At 35.3% G+C, this 12,364-nt stretch overlaps 1 protein-coding gene across 1 annotated transcript; it reads left to right on the top strand.

Annotated features, from left to right (window-relative positions):
• The first annotated feature begins 1,282 nt into the window (after positions 1–1,282).
• Positions 1,283–2,662, top strand: LOC110109614 (two-component response regulator-like APRR5). Its single transcript, XM_020840774.2, has 3 exons — positions 1,283–1,586; positions 1,961–2,107; positions 2,186–2,662. Exons 1-3 carry the CDS (start codon positions 1,317–1,319, stop codon positions 2,474–2,476), a joined length of 708 nt encoding a protein of 235 aa, XP_020696433.1. The 5' UTR covers positions 1,283–1,316; the 3' UTR covers positions 2,477–2,662.
• The last annotated feature ends 9,702 nt before the right edge of the window (positions 2,663–12,364 follow it).

Here is a 12,364-nt window from a genome sequence, read left to right on the forward strand (position 1 = left end):
GTAATTACAGGCAGCGTCAAATTATGCTCAAATAAAGAATAAAATTAATCGAGATTTAAATATATCACATAAACTTATTCATTTAATATACTTAATATTTGAATTTTATTATTTACCCATATAATATTTAAAATTTTAAAAAACAATAAGAATATTGTTTATCGGAACTTCTATGAAGGACGTTTATCCTGCCGGTCTTGTGGATGGCTTCACATCAAAATTTTGTTGATCTTGTCACACATTCTAATTTCTGTTACTCTCGGTCTTTGTTCTATTGATTCCTTTGCAGACAACCGAGATAGATTGAAAAATTAACGAAAAAGGTCATCATGGTCGATGCTAGAGGTCGCTATCCCAGACTTTCTTGATACTTCCTGATGGAAGCCTCTTTCTTGTTAGCAAAGCCCAAAGAGCGAAGCTAGGCTTAGCAATGGTGGGGATGATTACATTGACATAAGTTAGGGTGAGATAAAATTTTATTATTATTTAAAATTCATGAAATAATCAATTCAAGTGTTATATGACTATATCAATAAGTGACATTTTATATTGTTATAATTGGCCAAAAGTTTTTAAATTCAATTTAAATTTCAATTATTTTTAAAATTATTTTTTAGTATTTTAAAAATATAATTTCGGAATTTGATGATCTTGGGCTCGTTGGATTCGTCTCGTCGAGCCGTTCGATTCGAGTATAAGCTCGTCAAAATCGGAGACCGTTTGGTAACTCAAATTGCGGTTTGAACTTTCCAACAGCGCTTTGAACCCTTGATTCGGACTCGTTTGGGCTCGGATTGGGTTGATCTTGGTGTCGTTGGGTTCGTATTTCCGAGACGCTCAGTTTGACTATAAGATCGCTGAAATCGGAGTTCATATGCTCCCGAAATTTAATTTTTGAAGTTTCCGAACTGATTTTGCCTCGAGATTCGTGCCCATCAAGATGATTTTGAGATGACGTATCAAAAATATAAAATTTTTTGGGGAAAAAAATACAAAATTAAACATAAAAGTCCACCAAAAATATCCGAATTACAAACTGTGAATTGTGAAATGACAACGACAACCCTTCCGCGAAATCCATTAAAGATCAAAATCCATCACGCCGGAAAATCCCACTCCCTAACCTCACATGTCCTGCAATCCTCCAAAATTTCGGTGGGACCACACTGGTCAACCATTGTGGCCCCACCTGGGCCTTCTCACGTCGCCAGTCCCGTTGTCCCCACCACCCATCGCCCATATATGCCCCGCCATTCCCTCCTCCCCTGCTCCGTCATCACTCATCCTCCCTTCTTCCTCCTCCTTACTCCGCCGCCATGTTCCATTCTTCGTACTCGTCCTCCACCTCTCCACCCTCTTATAACGCTGGCGCCGCCTTCACCACGTTCCTCGATGCTGGCGGCGTCGGCGGAAACCAGCCGCCGCCGCTTTCTCTTCTCTCCTCTTCCTTCCCTTCCTCGTACTTCCTCCAACGGAGCAGCAGCTCCCACTCCCTTCCTCTACCCTCAACCGCAGCCGACCCCCGCGATTTTCATGGCTTCCACACCGAGCCAGTTCGCCGCGTTTTCAGTGCCGGTGATCTACAGGTATTTCCGTTACCCGTTGATGCTGAATCAGGATTTAAAAAGAAGAGAATTTTAAAAATCTGAAAAGGATTTACGTAGAAAGTTTCCTGACGTTTAGATTTAGACGTCAGGGGATTATTTTATATAACATTTCGGCTTTGTAGGTGCGAAGAGAGGGAGAAAATTGCAGGCTTGTGGAAAATTTTGCTGCTTTCTCTTAAATATGTTGAAATCATTAATTTTGAGAGTTTTGAAAAGATGAAAATTAGAAACCAATAATAATGTCTCACTACGTCGTCAATAAATATACTTCAAACATATGAGCCCTTACGTCTATCCTCCTGCCAATTTTGATCACTGGAACCCCAAACTGGAATAAAAATTCTATCTTTCAGTGCATGAACGGCTCCATTGCCTCCGCGGACTCTTCTCACTCCGATGCTGCCGGCCGAATCGGGCGATACAGTGCGGAAGAGCGCAGGGAGAGGATCGAGAGGTACCGAACCAAGCGCAACCAAAGGAACTTTCACAAGAAGATCACCGTACTCTCCCTTTTCTTTTCACCATTTCCAATCCTCCTTGATCAAAAAGATGAAATTTTTAACGTTTCTGTGTTGCAGTACGCTTGCAGGAAAACCTTAGCTGACAGCCGGCCCAGAGTCAGGGGGCGGTTTGCAAGAAATGGCGACACAGAGCATGAAACGGAGGCCGAAACAGAGTCGATGGAAAGCGGCTTTGATAGCTGGAATGCGTACGGCGTTAACGGAGATAAAATCGTCCCTGGCGCCGGAGAAGGTGGTGGAGACTGGTGGAGACAAATGCAAGCGGCTTTGGTGACCACCGATGAGGAGGAGAGTGGATATGATGAGGATATTTGGGCAAGCTTTGAGAGTGTTTTCGCCATGAACTAGAGCAGTGAACTCTCTTAATGACTTAATGTGAAGGAAGGATTAGGGGTTAATTGACATGATTAGCAGTGCTTAGTTTCTACTAGCTATGATAAATTAAAGTTGTTTTATAAGCAGAAGGAGAAGAGCCTGACTGAGGCTACGTAATCTCCCTTCCATTCTTTCTCTTATTGCAACTTTCTACTTTAATTGCATATTTGGTTCTCCTGCAAATTTCTGAATTCAATCCCTCCAAAGTTCAAATTAACAACGCAACCCTTTCGTCCACCCCGTGCATTTCCACTTTTACAGAAAGAAAACGCTGAAAAGAATTAAAGGCGCTAAACACTAAGGCAAGCCCCTCGTGATCTTCTTAATTGTAAAGCAAAAGAAAAAAAAAAAACTAAAAAGATTAAATAAGATTTTGGTTTGTGCTTCTTAAATAAGATTTTTAATAAAAAATTAAAATTTTGTGCTAAAATTTTGCTTTAAGAAGTAATAAAAAAATCGTCCTAAACGTAATCTTAGATTTCATTTGGTATGACTTTATTATTGTTTCTTACCGTAGTTTTTTATATAAAAATTATAATTTTTATATTACAAAGCTGATTTAAAAAATAATAAAAAAATTGTCTGGCCGACTCTAAAGAGCCCTTAAGCTCTTAAACCTTTTCATTATGATCAAATATTAATGATTTAAAAATCACTTAAACCTATTTAAAATAATAAAATAATAATAATTTTTTCTGGGTCTTAAAAGGTCCAGTGTGAATTGTTTCCACTGAAATTACATGTTTGTCAACTAACATCAGCAGTGATGTCAATGGATCTTGGTCAAAGGAGAGAGAAAAAGTGGTCTCATCACTCACATGAAGTCCATTTGGGAAGGAGTTCTGTAACGTTGTATTCGCTCTCGTGTATTTGTTGCTGGCATGAGTTGAATTAGCAGTGATAGATTCTGCTGAGGTGGAAATAAGGTGGTTGTGTGGCTCGGCTCTAGTTGTTTTTTAGAGGCTGAGTATTTTTTATGAGTCGTTTTGATGAGAAAATCTAGTCAATAAATAATTTTTTTTAGTAAGAAAGATTTGGCTAAATTATATTTTACGTTTATGTATATTTAAAATTTTGCTATTCATGATCAACCCACCGGGCTTAGTTTGGTTGGTGGGTGAGCATGATTGAGAACCCCTACCCCATGCTCGAATCCTCTCTCAAAGGCTCGCGAGGAGTAGCAAAGCTTGGGCCCGACGCCTGTGAGTTGGCTCCGTTATGTTCCGTTGAGGGATTGAACATTATTTTTAAAAACGAGTCAGGTTTTCGGACCCGAATCCGACCCGATTCAGGTCCAGGTCAACCCGACCCGACACGAATGACCCGAAGTTGACCTAAAATTGCTAGTTTTCGGGTCAAAATTGGGTCAATCTTCAATTTCCGGGTCAAAATCGGGTAAAAAATGGGTCAATCTTGGGTTTCTGGATCAAATAGGAGTTTTTGTGTCAATTTCGGGTCATTTTCGGGTTGCTGGGTCAACCCGAACCAAACAACTTGATTTGTTGAACCCGAACCTGACCCGTTTCAGGTCCGGGTTGACCCTAACCCAGATTTTTCCGGGTCGGGTTCGGGTCATGTTTCAGGTCGTGTCAAAAATGGACACCCCTAATTATGTCGTCATGGTCCTCTTAATTAAGAGGATGGCAGCATGTAGATACCCTCACTCAAAATTCTATTTTTGCTATACTTTTTTTTTATCCTAACTTTTTTTTTTTTAAATTAAATTTTGTTCCTCTAATTGATAGATTAGTGTATCATGTTCAATTTCATAATCTCGAAGTGCTTTGCTTTGACCTATCACAACTTGCCATGTGTCCCCATAATGGTGGGCATAATATCAATATTTGTCAATAAATGCTAAGGAGATAGATGCTTGACTCATCAATGTAGTATGCAATTATTTAACATGTCATCACCTACTTTAGTTGATCTATAATATCTAGATATGTTAAAAACCTATTATATATTAGGGTTATTCAAATAGTAATATAAAATAACATATTATTTTACTTGGAAATTCTTTTTATTAAAAAAATTGTCTAAGGATGCTTGTAAGTGACTTAAATTTAAGGATGATGATTACAACATTTTGAGGAAAGATTGATTTTCTATCTTTGTTCTAAAGGTGGTCATTCACCTCTCTCTCTCTCTCGGGAAATTATTGGGTCAGGTCATCGGACACAGCTTACGTTCGGTATTCACAGTACTGAGCAGTATTGAGCTCGGTACTGTGAAGTACTAAGTACCGAGCAGTACTGAGTACCGAACTGTTTGATACTATTGATTCATTATATTGATATTAAGTATGTGATATACTGAGTATGTAATATATTGATTACATGCTCAATATCTTTTGAAATAATACCAAGATTTTAAGCTTAATTAGCATCCACTTATCATAAAGCTAATTAAAATTAACTGTACTTAGCGCTTAATCCACGAGCTTAATGATCCTGCCATTGGAATTTAATTACTAAAAACCAATTAAACTAGATTGGGCCAGGGTTGCATCAGTGGGGAATTCAACTGGACCATAGGGAGAGTTGACATAAAGAAAATATTTATATATAATTAAGGCAGCATAAGCTGATGAAAAAGCTGTGTTAATGATGAGATTAGAATTACAGATTAAGGTTAATGCTTAATAGGAAATTAATATTTAGGGAAAAAGAAGAGAAAAAGTGACATAGTTACTGGAGATGAAAGTGTTAATGGATTATTGTAATTTTCTTTTGCACATTGCTTGAGCTTTGGCCCCTCTGCTATTATGACACTGAATTAAAGAATAATAAATCATTAAAGGTTGGAATTATAGAGCTTTTACATTTCACTGTTATGAAATCATTAGAGAAGGAAATCTTTTTATTTTTTATGTTTTTAGTTGTATATTATATTGATAAAAGTAAAAATGATAATAAATAAATAAATAAATATTATGATTTTTATTTAGAGAGATCTATTGCTCCTAAGCAAGAAACAAATATACCATCTCAATGCATAGAACTAAATTTCTTATTAGAAATTTGTTGAAAAAGCTTAATGAGAGATTAATAGAAGATAAAGAAGAATGAAAAACATTTCTGTGACTAAGTGGATGGTCTTCTGTTGAAGTATTGCATGATTAAAATATTTGTATTAGTTTTTATACTTTGGGTATTTGAAAAAAAGGCTTATTTATTAAAAAGAATGTGACACCTTTGTTATGATTAAAATAATTAAGACTTTGCTTGAGACAGTTTTTTTATTATTTTTCAAAGCAATTTTCTGTACTAAAAAGCTACTTTGAAAAGCAACTAAAAAGCTGTCTCCAACGAAGCCTAAAGATGAATCTAAATAGAGTAACTGTTGGAGATTGATTATCGAAGGGGATAGTGAAGCAATCCGTAGGGTTCACATCTTGAGAAAGCGATTTAATAGTGACAATAAGTATAGGTTGGTGAATGGTAGCCATCGGCCAAAAATGATGCTAGAAGAGGAACTTGGAGAATCCCAAACCATCGACGATTGGGAAGATGATAAACTTTACTACAACTAGCATAGACGGTCAATACCAAATTAATTTATTCATTCCAATCACTTAGGTCTCTTTTGAGTCAACTTGCTTACTGTTTTATGAAACATCTTTCTAGTACAAAAGTTTTAAATTCAAAAAAAAAAATGTACTAAGAAACTGCTCATAAAACAGTAAGAAATATATCCCAAATAGAGCCTTAATCATATAAGAGATTAATCATAGTATCAATTTTAAATCTGTATTATTTACTTAATAATTCTCAGTTTTTCCAAACTCACAGTATAACAAAGAAAGAAAACCATGATTTTATGCTTAAACAAAGCACCTCATTGTGCACTAATGCCTTATTTTATACATTAGAACAGCCCATATGACAAATATAAAAAGAACAGAAACACATGCAGCCCAATCTCTTCTGCCTCCCAAGTACAACTGTTTTTATAAGAGGTAATCAGTGACCTGTCTCCCCAAAAAACAAAGCAGAACAGAATTAATAGCTATAGTTTATATTAAATAGAACAGAAAAGAAATTTCTCCAATTCTCCCCACGCTCATGGAATCTTAGCTTTAAGCAAAGGCTATGTGGTAATCAAGAGAGAGCAAAAGGGCCCTTCTTCCTCTCTAGAGGGAAGCAGAGGCCTACTGTGACTATGCTTATTCGTTTTGTCCACTCAGAGCAAGATAACAAATATAATAACATAGTTGTTAACTATAATGAAGGTGTGCAACTAGTAATAACAGTAAACTGCAATGATTTCTACAGCAACCACTAATGAAAGTGTATTCTTAGGTAAACAATCTACTATTGCATATCAATACAAAAGTGCGTGGAACTTTTCTTCTTCTCTCACAGATGATGTCCTTCTAGAAAAGTGTTATGCCGGTTCAGGTTGAACCGGCCCAAGAGCCGGCTCAGATCTATTACAGGAGGCCGAAACTATCCGCTTTCCTTGGTCTTGCCCGCCCATACTGAGGGCCCCACTAGTTTACTTGAATTCAAATTGAGAAGGAGGGGCGGCTAGGGCTTGGGAGGGTAATTAGATTAGGAAAGTTTTTGTATTAAAGAGCATGAGATGTTTAGGGAGGGATTATGTTTTGATTTGTTCTCAATTACGGTTTCTTGGCAACTTTGGCTCTAGTCTCTCTTGTCTAGAGATTTGGGAGAAACGATCCTCCTCTCGAATTGAGGATCTCTTGTATCTTGTTTTTTTTTTTTTATTGTTTAGCTTTGATTTTCCTACCGCAATATATTGTCTTGGACTGTTTTCACCCAGATTTTGCATTATTCTTGTTGTTTTTCACCAATTGGTGATAGGTTTGCTTGCGAACTCAAATATTACCCTTAAGATTACTTGCGAACTCAAGTATTTTCTATCAAAAAGGTTCCAAACACCCATAACAATCTTTAACGTGCAATCCAGAAATCTCAATTTATTTATTATGTCCCAGAAGCTCTAAAGTTTTCACGTATCACTCAGTTTCACACGCAGTTTTACACCTTTAACTGGGCCTTGGAATCAGACAAGTTTAAAAAAAAGAAGAAAAATATTGCTGATAAGAGAGGCAAAACTGACTAAGATAAACCGCAAATGCTAATTAGTTGTAAGGACTTTTCCTTGAAACTTTCAGCAATTAAAACTCCAAATTAGTACTTTTGTCTTTTGGAAGGGTATCTAAGAAGGCTAAGAGCAAAAGGTGACAACTAGCTTAGGCTACACAATGATGGGTTGGAGATTATTTAACAGCAATAGCAGTAGTTCTCTTTCCTTTTTTTTTTGTCATGGTGGAGGAAAGCATCATGTGAGGTGTTAAGATTCAGTGCATTAAGTGTTTTGGTGAGCTAGATGGAACAAACACTATTTACTGTCTAAATTATTTTAGTTTTTGTAATGAGCAAAAAACAAGCATGGGAATGAGGAAAGCAACCCCCTGGATGCTTATGTTGACCAGGGATAAGAAAATGATGCTAAATACCCACTAATCACTTGACCATATAATAAGACTAAGGTTTCATTTGGGACGACTTTTTTTCTGCTTCTTGAAACAGCTTTTTAGTACAAAAGTTAAAATTTTTGTACTCAAAAGCTGCTTTAAGAAGCAGTAAAAAAAAGAACCCAAACGAAGCTTAAAATGCAATCCGAATTAGGAGGTTGTGTTTGAGTAGCAGTTTTCATCACATAGTTAGGTGTAGTGAGCTGATAGAGACCGAAGCTATCAATCAATGGAACCTGCAAAAGATTAGGAAATTGTAAAGTGGTACAAGATTTGAAGGTGTAGTTTCATCAACTAAGTTTTTTTTGGGTATTCAAAACAAAAGAAACTTGGGAGTCAAAAATTCCATTGGAGTCAAATCATGGATGGCATCAACCAATATTCAGAAAGAAAGTTTCTATGTTGGTCAAGAAATTCAGGACAAGATGTAGAATATAGATATTCAAAGGCATTAAGGAAAGAATAATGGTCCTTCCATCGACATTTCCTCGTTGCGAGATTTCCTTATGTTTTCATTAACATCAGCATTCTAGTGTAAACCAATTTTTGCTATAAGTTGTGATACCCCCTAAGTAAAAAAAAATTAAACTCTTAAACATCAAGATGCCTTCTGATTTAATGGTTGAAAATTTAGTATAAATTTCAAAGTTAATTTCTAAATTTCATAAAAAAAATATCACTAAAATTAACTTATTAAAGTAAAATATACTTTTGCATGCATTTATTTTTATATGATTTAAATACTATGAAATTATATAAATAAATATAAATATTTAGGAGTTAGATAAAAAAAATAGATAAGAATTATATGGTATGTAAGTAAATACTCTTATAAATTTAGGGAATCTCTAACCAAAAAACTTATTTTTCACTTCAAAATATTATAACAATCATATCACAGAGTAATTCATCTTCAACCGAACTCCAATTTAAAAAAAAAAAAAGAATATTTTGAGTATATTCTTTCTCCTCTCTGTTTATATATTAATGTTGTATTTTAATTAAGCTATTGCATTTTAAATTATTTTAAATGAAAAACCTAATTTAAATAAGTTAATTAAATAAAAAATTAAAGATATTAAAATTAGAAAATTTATAACATAAATTGAACTATTATGTTTGGTATCAAAATCATAAAATTTAATAATTTTAGGATAACTTAACAATTAAAAAAATGGGTTTGGCATCGCACTATTCACAGTCACAAAAAATGCATATGCATATGCCGTTCGGGTGCAGGTTCACTGGAACTGCAAATGTTCAAATAGAGTTCGGTTAGAGATGCCCTTAGGGCAGATTTAACTTTCTGCTTCTTGGAAAATTAATCCATGAGAGACAAAAAAATCAAGCTCATCTTAACATAAGTTATTTTGTAAAATTTAAATTCATTTTTCTGCTCCATTCAAATTACTCAATGACCATCTTACCTATGTAATTGATTGATTGTTCTCTAGTTGAGGAATCTTGGGGTAGTTTATAAAAAAGAAACAAATATAATCTCCAGCTCTAAATTTCAGTTAACTCCATAGCTTGGTTAAGTGTAAGCATAGAGCATGCAAGTATGAATTAATCTGGCATCTCTCTTAAAATTGCATCTCTCTTAAAAACAAACTTGTGTTTTATAGTTGATGAACGTAATTAGATGCTATTTAACCACGAAAAGTAAGATAACATGTGATTCACATATTCCTTCAAAGACCTCTTCGATGGCGGCGACAAATTCTTTGGAGTTTGAAACTCGATCTCCATTATCTCCCACAATTTTTCTTCAATAATTCTGGGTCGAGAGTTTAGCTTGTTAGGGGAGGCATTGTTAGTTATGTGTGGAATTTGATCGTGTTGATCAATGGAGTTTTTTTTTTGCCACGGTTCTCAAGTCAATTTCTCGTGCTGGGGGGATCCTTCTCCTGTTTGGTTTCAGGTGCTTTGCACAGGTAAATTTTTTTTTTCCCGAGCAAAGCCCACGGCGCTGTGTACCGAGCTCCCTGGTGCTGCAATGTTTGCTGGGAGAAACGATAGAAAGCGGAGTATTGCAAAACTCTAGATTCAGCACCACAACGTTGTGTAGTGCTATAGCGTTGCAGGTTTGAGCGCCTCAGCATCATCAGACAGATCGCAATCATAGGTTTGAGCGCAGTGCTCCAACCACAGTATCAAAAAGAAACAAACAGTGCTCCAAACTGGTGTCGCAGTGCTTCAAAGATGATTGAACAATTTTCCTTCTCGTTTTTCTCAAGAGTGGCGTCCCTTTGTGGTATATAGAGACTTTTTCTCTTTTGTTTGATGCGTGAGAATGGTGTAAGAGAGAAGAGAAGTAAGTAAAGAGTGAGAGATAAGAGAGATGTACTTATTTCTCCCAATTTTCATAGTGGATTTCTTGATGCGGTGCGGCTTCGTGATTTTTTCCTGATTTTGAGCTTTTTTTTCATGTTAAATCCTAATGTCCTTTACTTTCCGTTTCTTTTACTTTATTGTTTGTTTCATTGCCTTTTTTACTTCGTTCCATCCCCAACAGGCATGACTAGTAAACTAGAACCAACTCTGAGAAAGATGGAGCTTGGTGGAGTTGATCTAGATATTCATGGCCTTTGAATACACAAGATGAATACGAGTGCAAAAAGTTACCTTCAAGATTTATGTTAAACTATCAAAGAGTTTTGGACGCCATCAAAAAAGTTGTTATTGAAGGAACATATGACTCACTTGTATAAAAAATTATCATGTAACCATCTTAGATGCAAAACTTCATATTGTATTTTAACTAATTCTTGTTTACTTGCTCACTGACTGAAAGAATGCTAGGCTAGCCATCTTAGAGTAACTAGATTCACAAATCAACCTTAGATCATTCATTTAAAACATAATGCTTATCTTTCCTCGTCCAACAAGATTTGGTCTTTTGAGGGAAAACTAAAATAGAAATAAAATGTCTTAACTGTCAAACCCATAAGAAAAAAAAGGAAGTCCTATCACAGTTTTCCAGGATGATTAGAACTTGGATGTCTTCATACCCAATTGAACGAGTAAAGAACCATTCACCATAGTGGGTCTAAAATAGGATATGAAAGCAATTACAGAACAGCAAAAGTGAGCAGAAAATGAACAATGGCGACCAAGAAAACTAGAAGAAATAAGAGAAATAGAATTTGCTTTTGATCCCAAGTGTCAAGTTAAATAAACACCCGCTTCTGTTTTGTTTCCAAGTATTACTATAATTCAATAAGTTATCGCTTACCAAAAACACTTCTCTATACGTATTAAGAAAGAAATGTGAGTGTCCAAAGCATGTTAAAAACCAAAGAGTTTCCAAGTAGGATTGCATCAATAATTAGCGTTGAGTCCATCTTGTTATATTAGCTATGTAGATGCTTCCTAATGATGTCCAAATTGGGTGCCTTACTATGATGCAATGAAAAATTTCTCATTTATTAGGCTAGCTTAATTAGGCATGATTGAGGTGGAGATTTTATGAATCTCATTAATTATTTTAGTAATTGAAAGGTTTTTGTGTCCCTGTGTAGAGAGGTCGAATCAAGCCATAAAACTAATTTGGATATCTTACAGTAGGTCATCCCAAGTCATGATCCATCAAGACTGTTGAGTTTCCAGGCTAAGTCAAGGAGTTACCAAGCCAAATAGGCTTCTTATGGGTCATAAATAAATTCAAATAAAATACCTTCAATTGCATGACATTTAACATTATCGGATTGAATTGTTTAGACAATATAAATTTCGGATGGATACTTTTTTTGTAGCATCAAAATTTATCCGAAAATTAAGATTTTGTTTGAGACGGTTTTCTTAATGTTTCTTAAAGCAATTTTTTAGTATAAAAATTTTAATTTTTATACTAGAAAGCTGTTTTAAGAAATAGTAAGAAAGCTCTGTCCCAAACGAAGCCTAAGTCTTAATGACAAAATGCAACTACTAGCCCTAAAACTTTATTGCTCCTACTCTCGATCATCTTCTCTTCTTCAAGCAATGGAACTTTGAAAGAATGTTTCAATGCTTTTATTCATATGCCCATAATTGCCTCCGTCATTTTAGCAATTGACGACAAATTAACTTTGACTTGGCAACTCTTGTATCAGCTACTTTTGCTTGTCATGTTAACCACCAAGAAACTCAAGTGCCCCCACTTTTGAGAGCTTTTGCACTAACACTTCAAGCTATCAACAAAAATCAATATCAAACACCCATGGATATTATGATGCAAGCTAGTATTACTTGTTTGGGTTTCACTGCTTAAGAAAAAAACTTTAACTTCTCTAGTCACTTGAAGTACTCCCTATTTTGACTGAGCAAGGTTTTTTAGACAGCTTCATGAATTCGTTTGCGTTCATATATTTTTCTAT

This window comes from Dendrobium catenatum, unplaced genomic scaffold (assembly GCF_001605985.2).
Source record: "Dendrobium catenatum unplaced genomic scaffold, ASM160598v2 fragScaff_scaffold_716, whole genome shotgun sequence".
NCBI lineage: Eukaryota > Viridiplantae > Streptophyta > Magnoliopsida > Asparagales > Orchidaceae > Dendrobium > Dendrobium catenatum.

Coding starts and splice junctions, on each gene's coding strand:
- LOC110109614 (XM_020840774.2), top strand. CDS start 1,317: ATGTTCCATTCTTCGTACTCGTCCTCCACCTCTCCACCCTCTTATAAC. Junction 1,587..1,960: donor TCAGTGCCGGTGATCTACAG/GTATTTCCGTTA, acceptor TCTATCTTTCAG/TGCATGAACGGCTCCATTGC. Junction 2,108..2,185: donor ACTTTCACAAGAAGATCACC/GTACTCTCCCTT, acceptor TCTGTGTTGCAG/TACGCTTGCAGGAAAACCTT.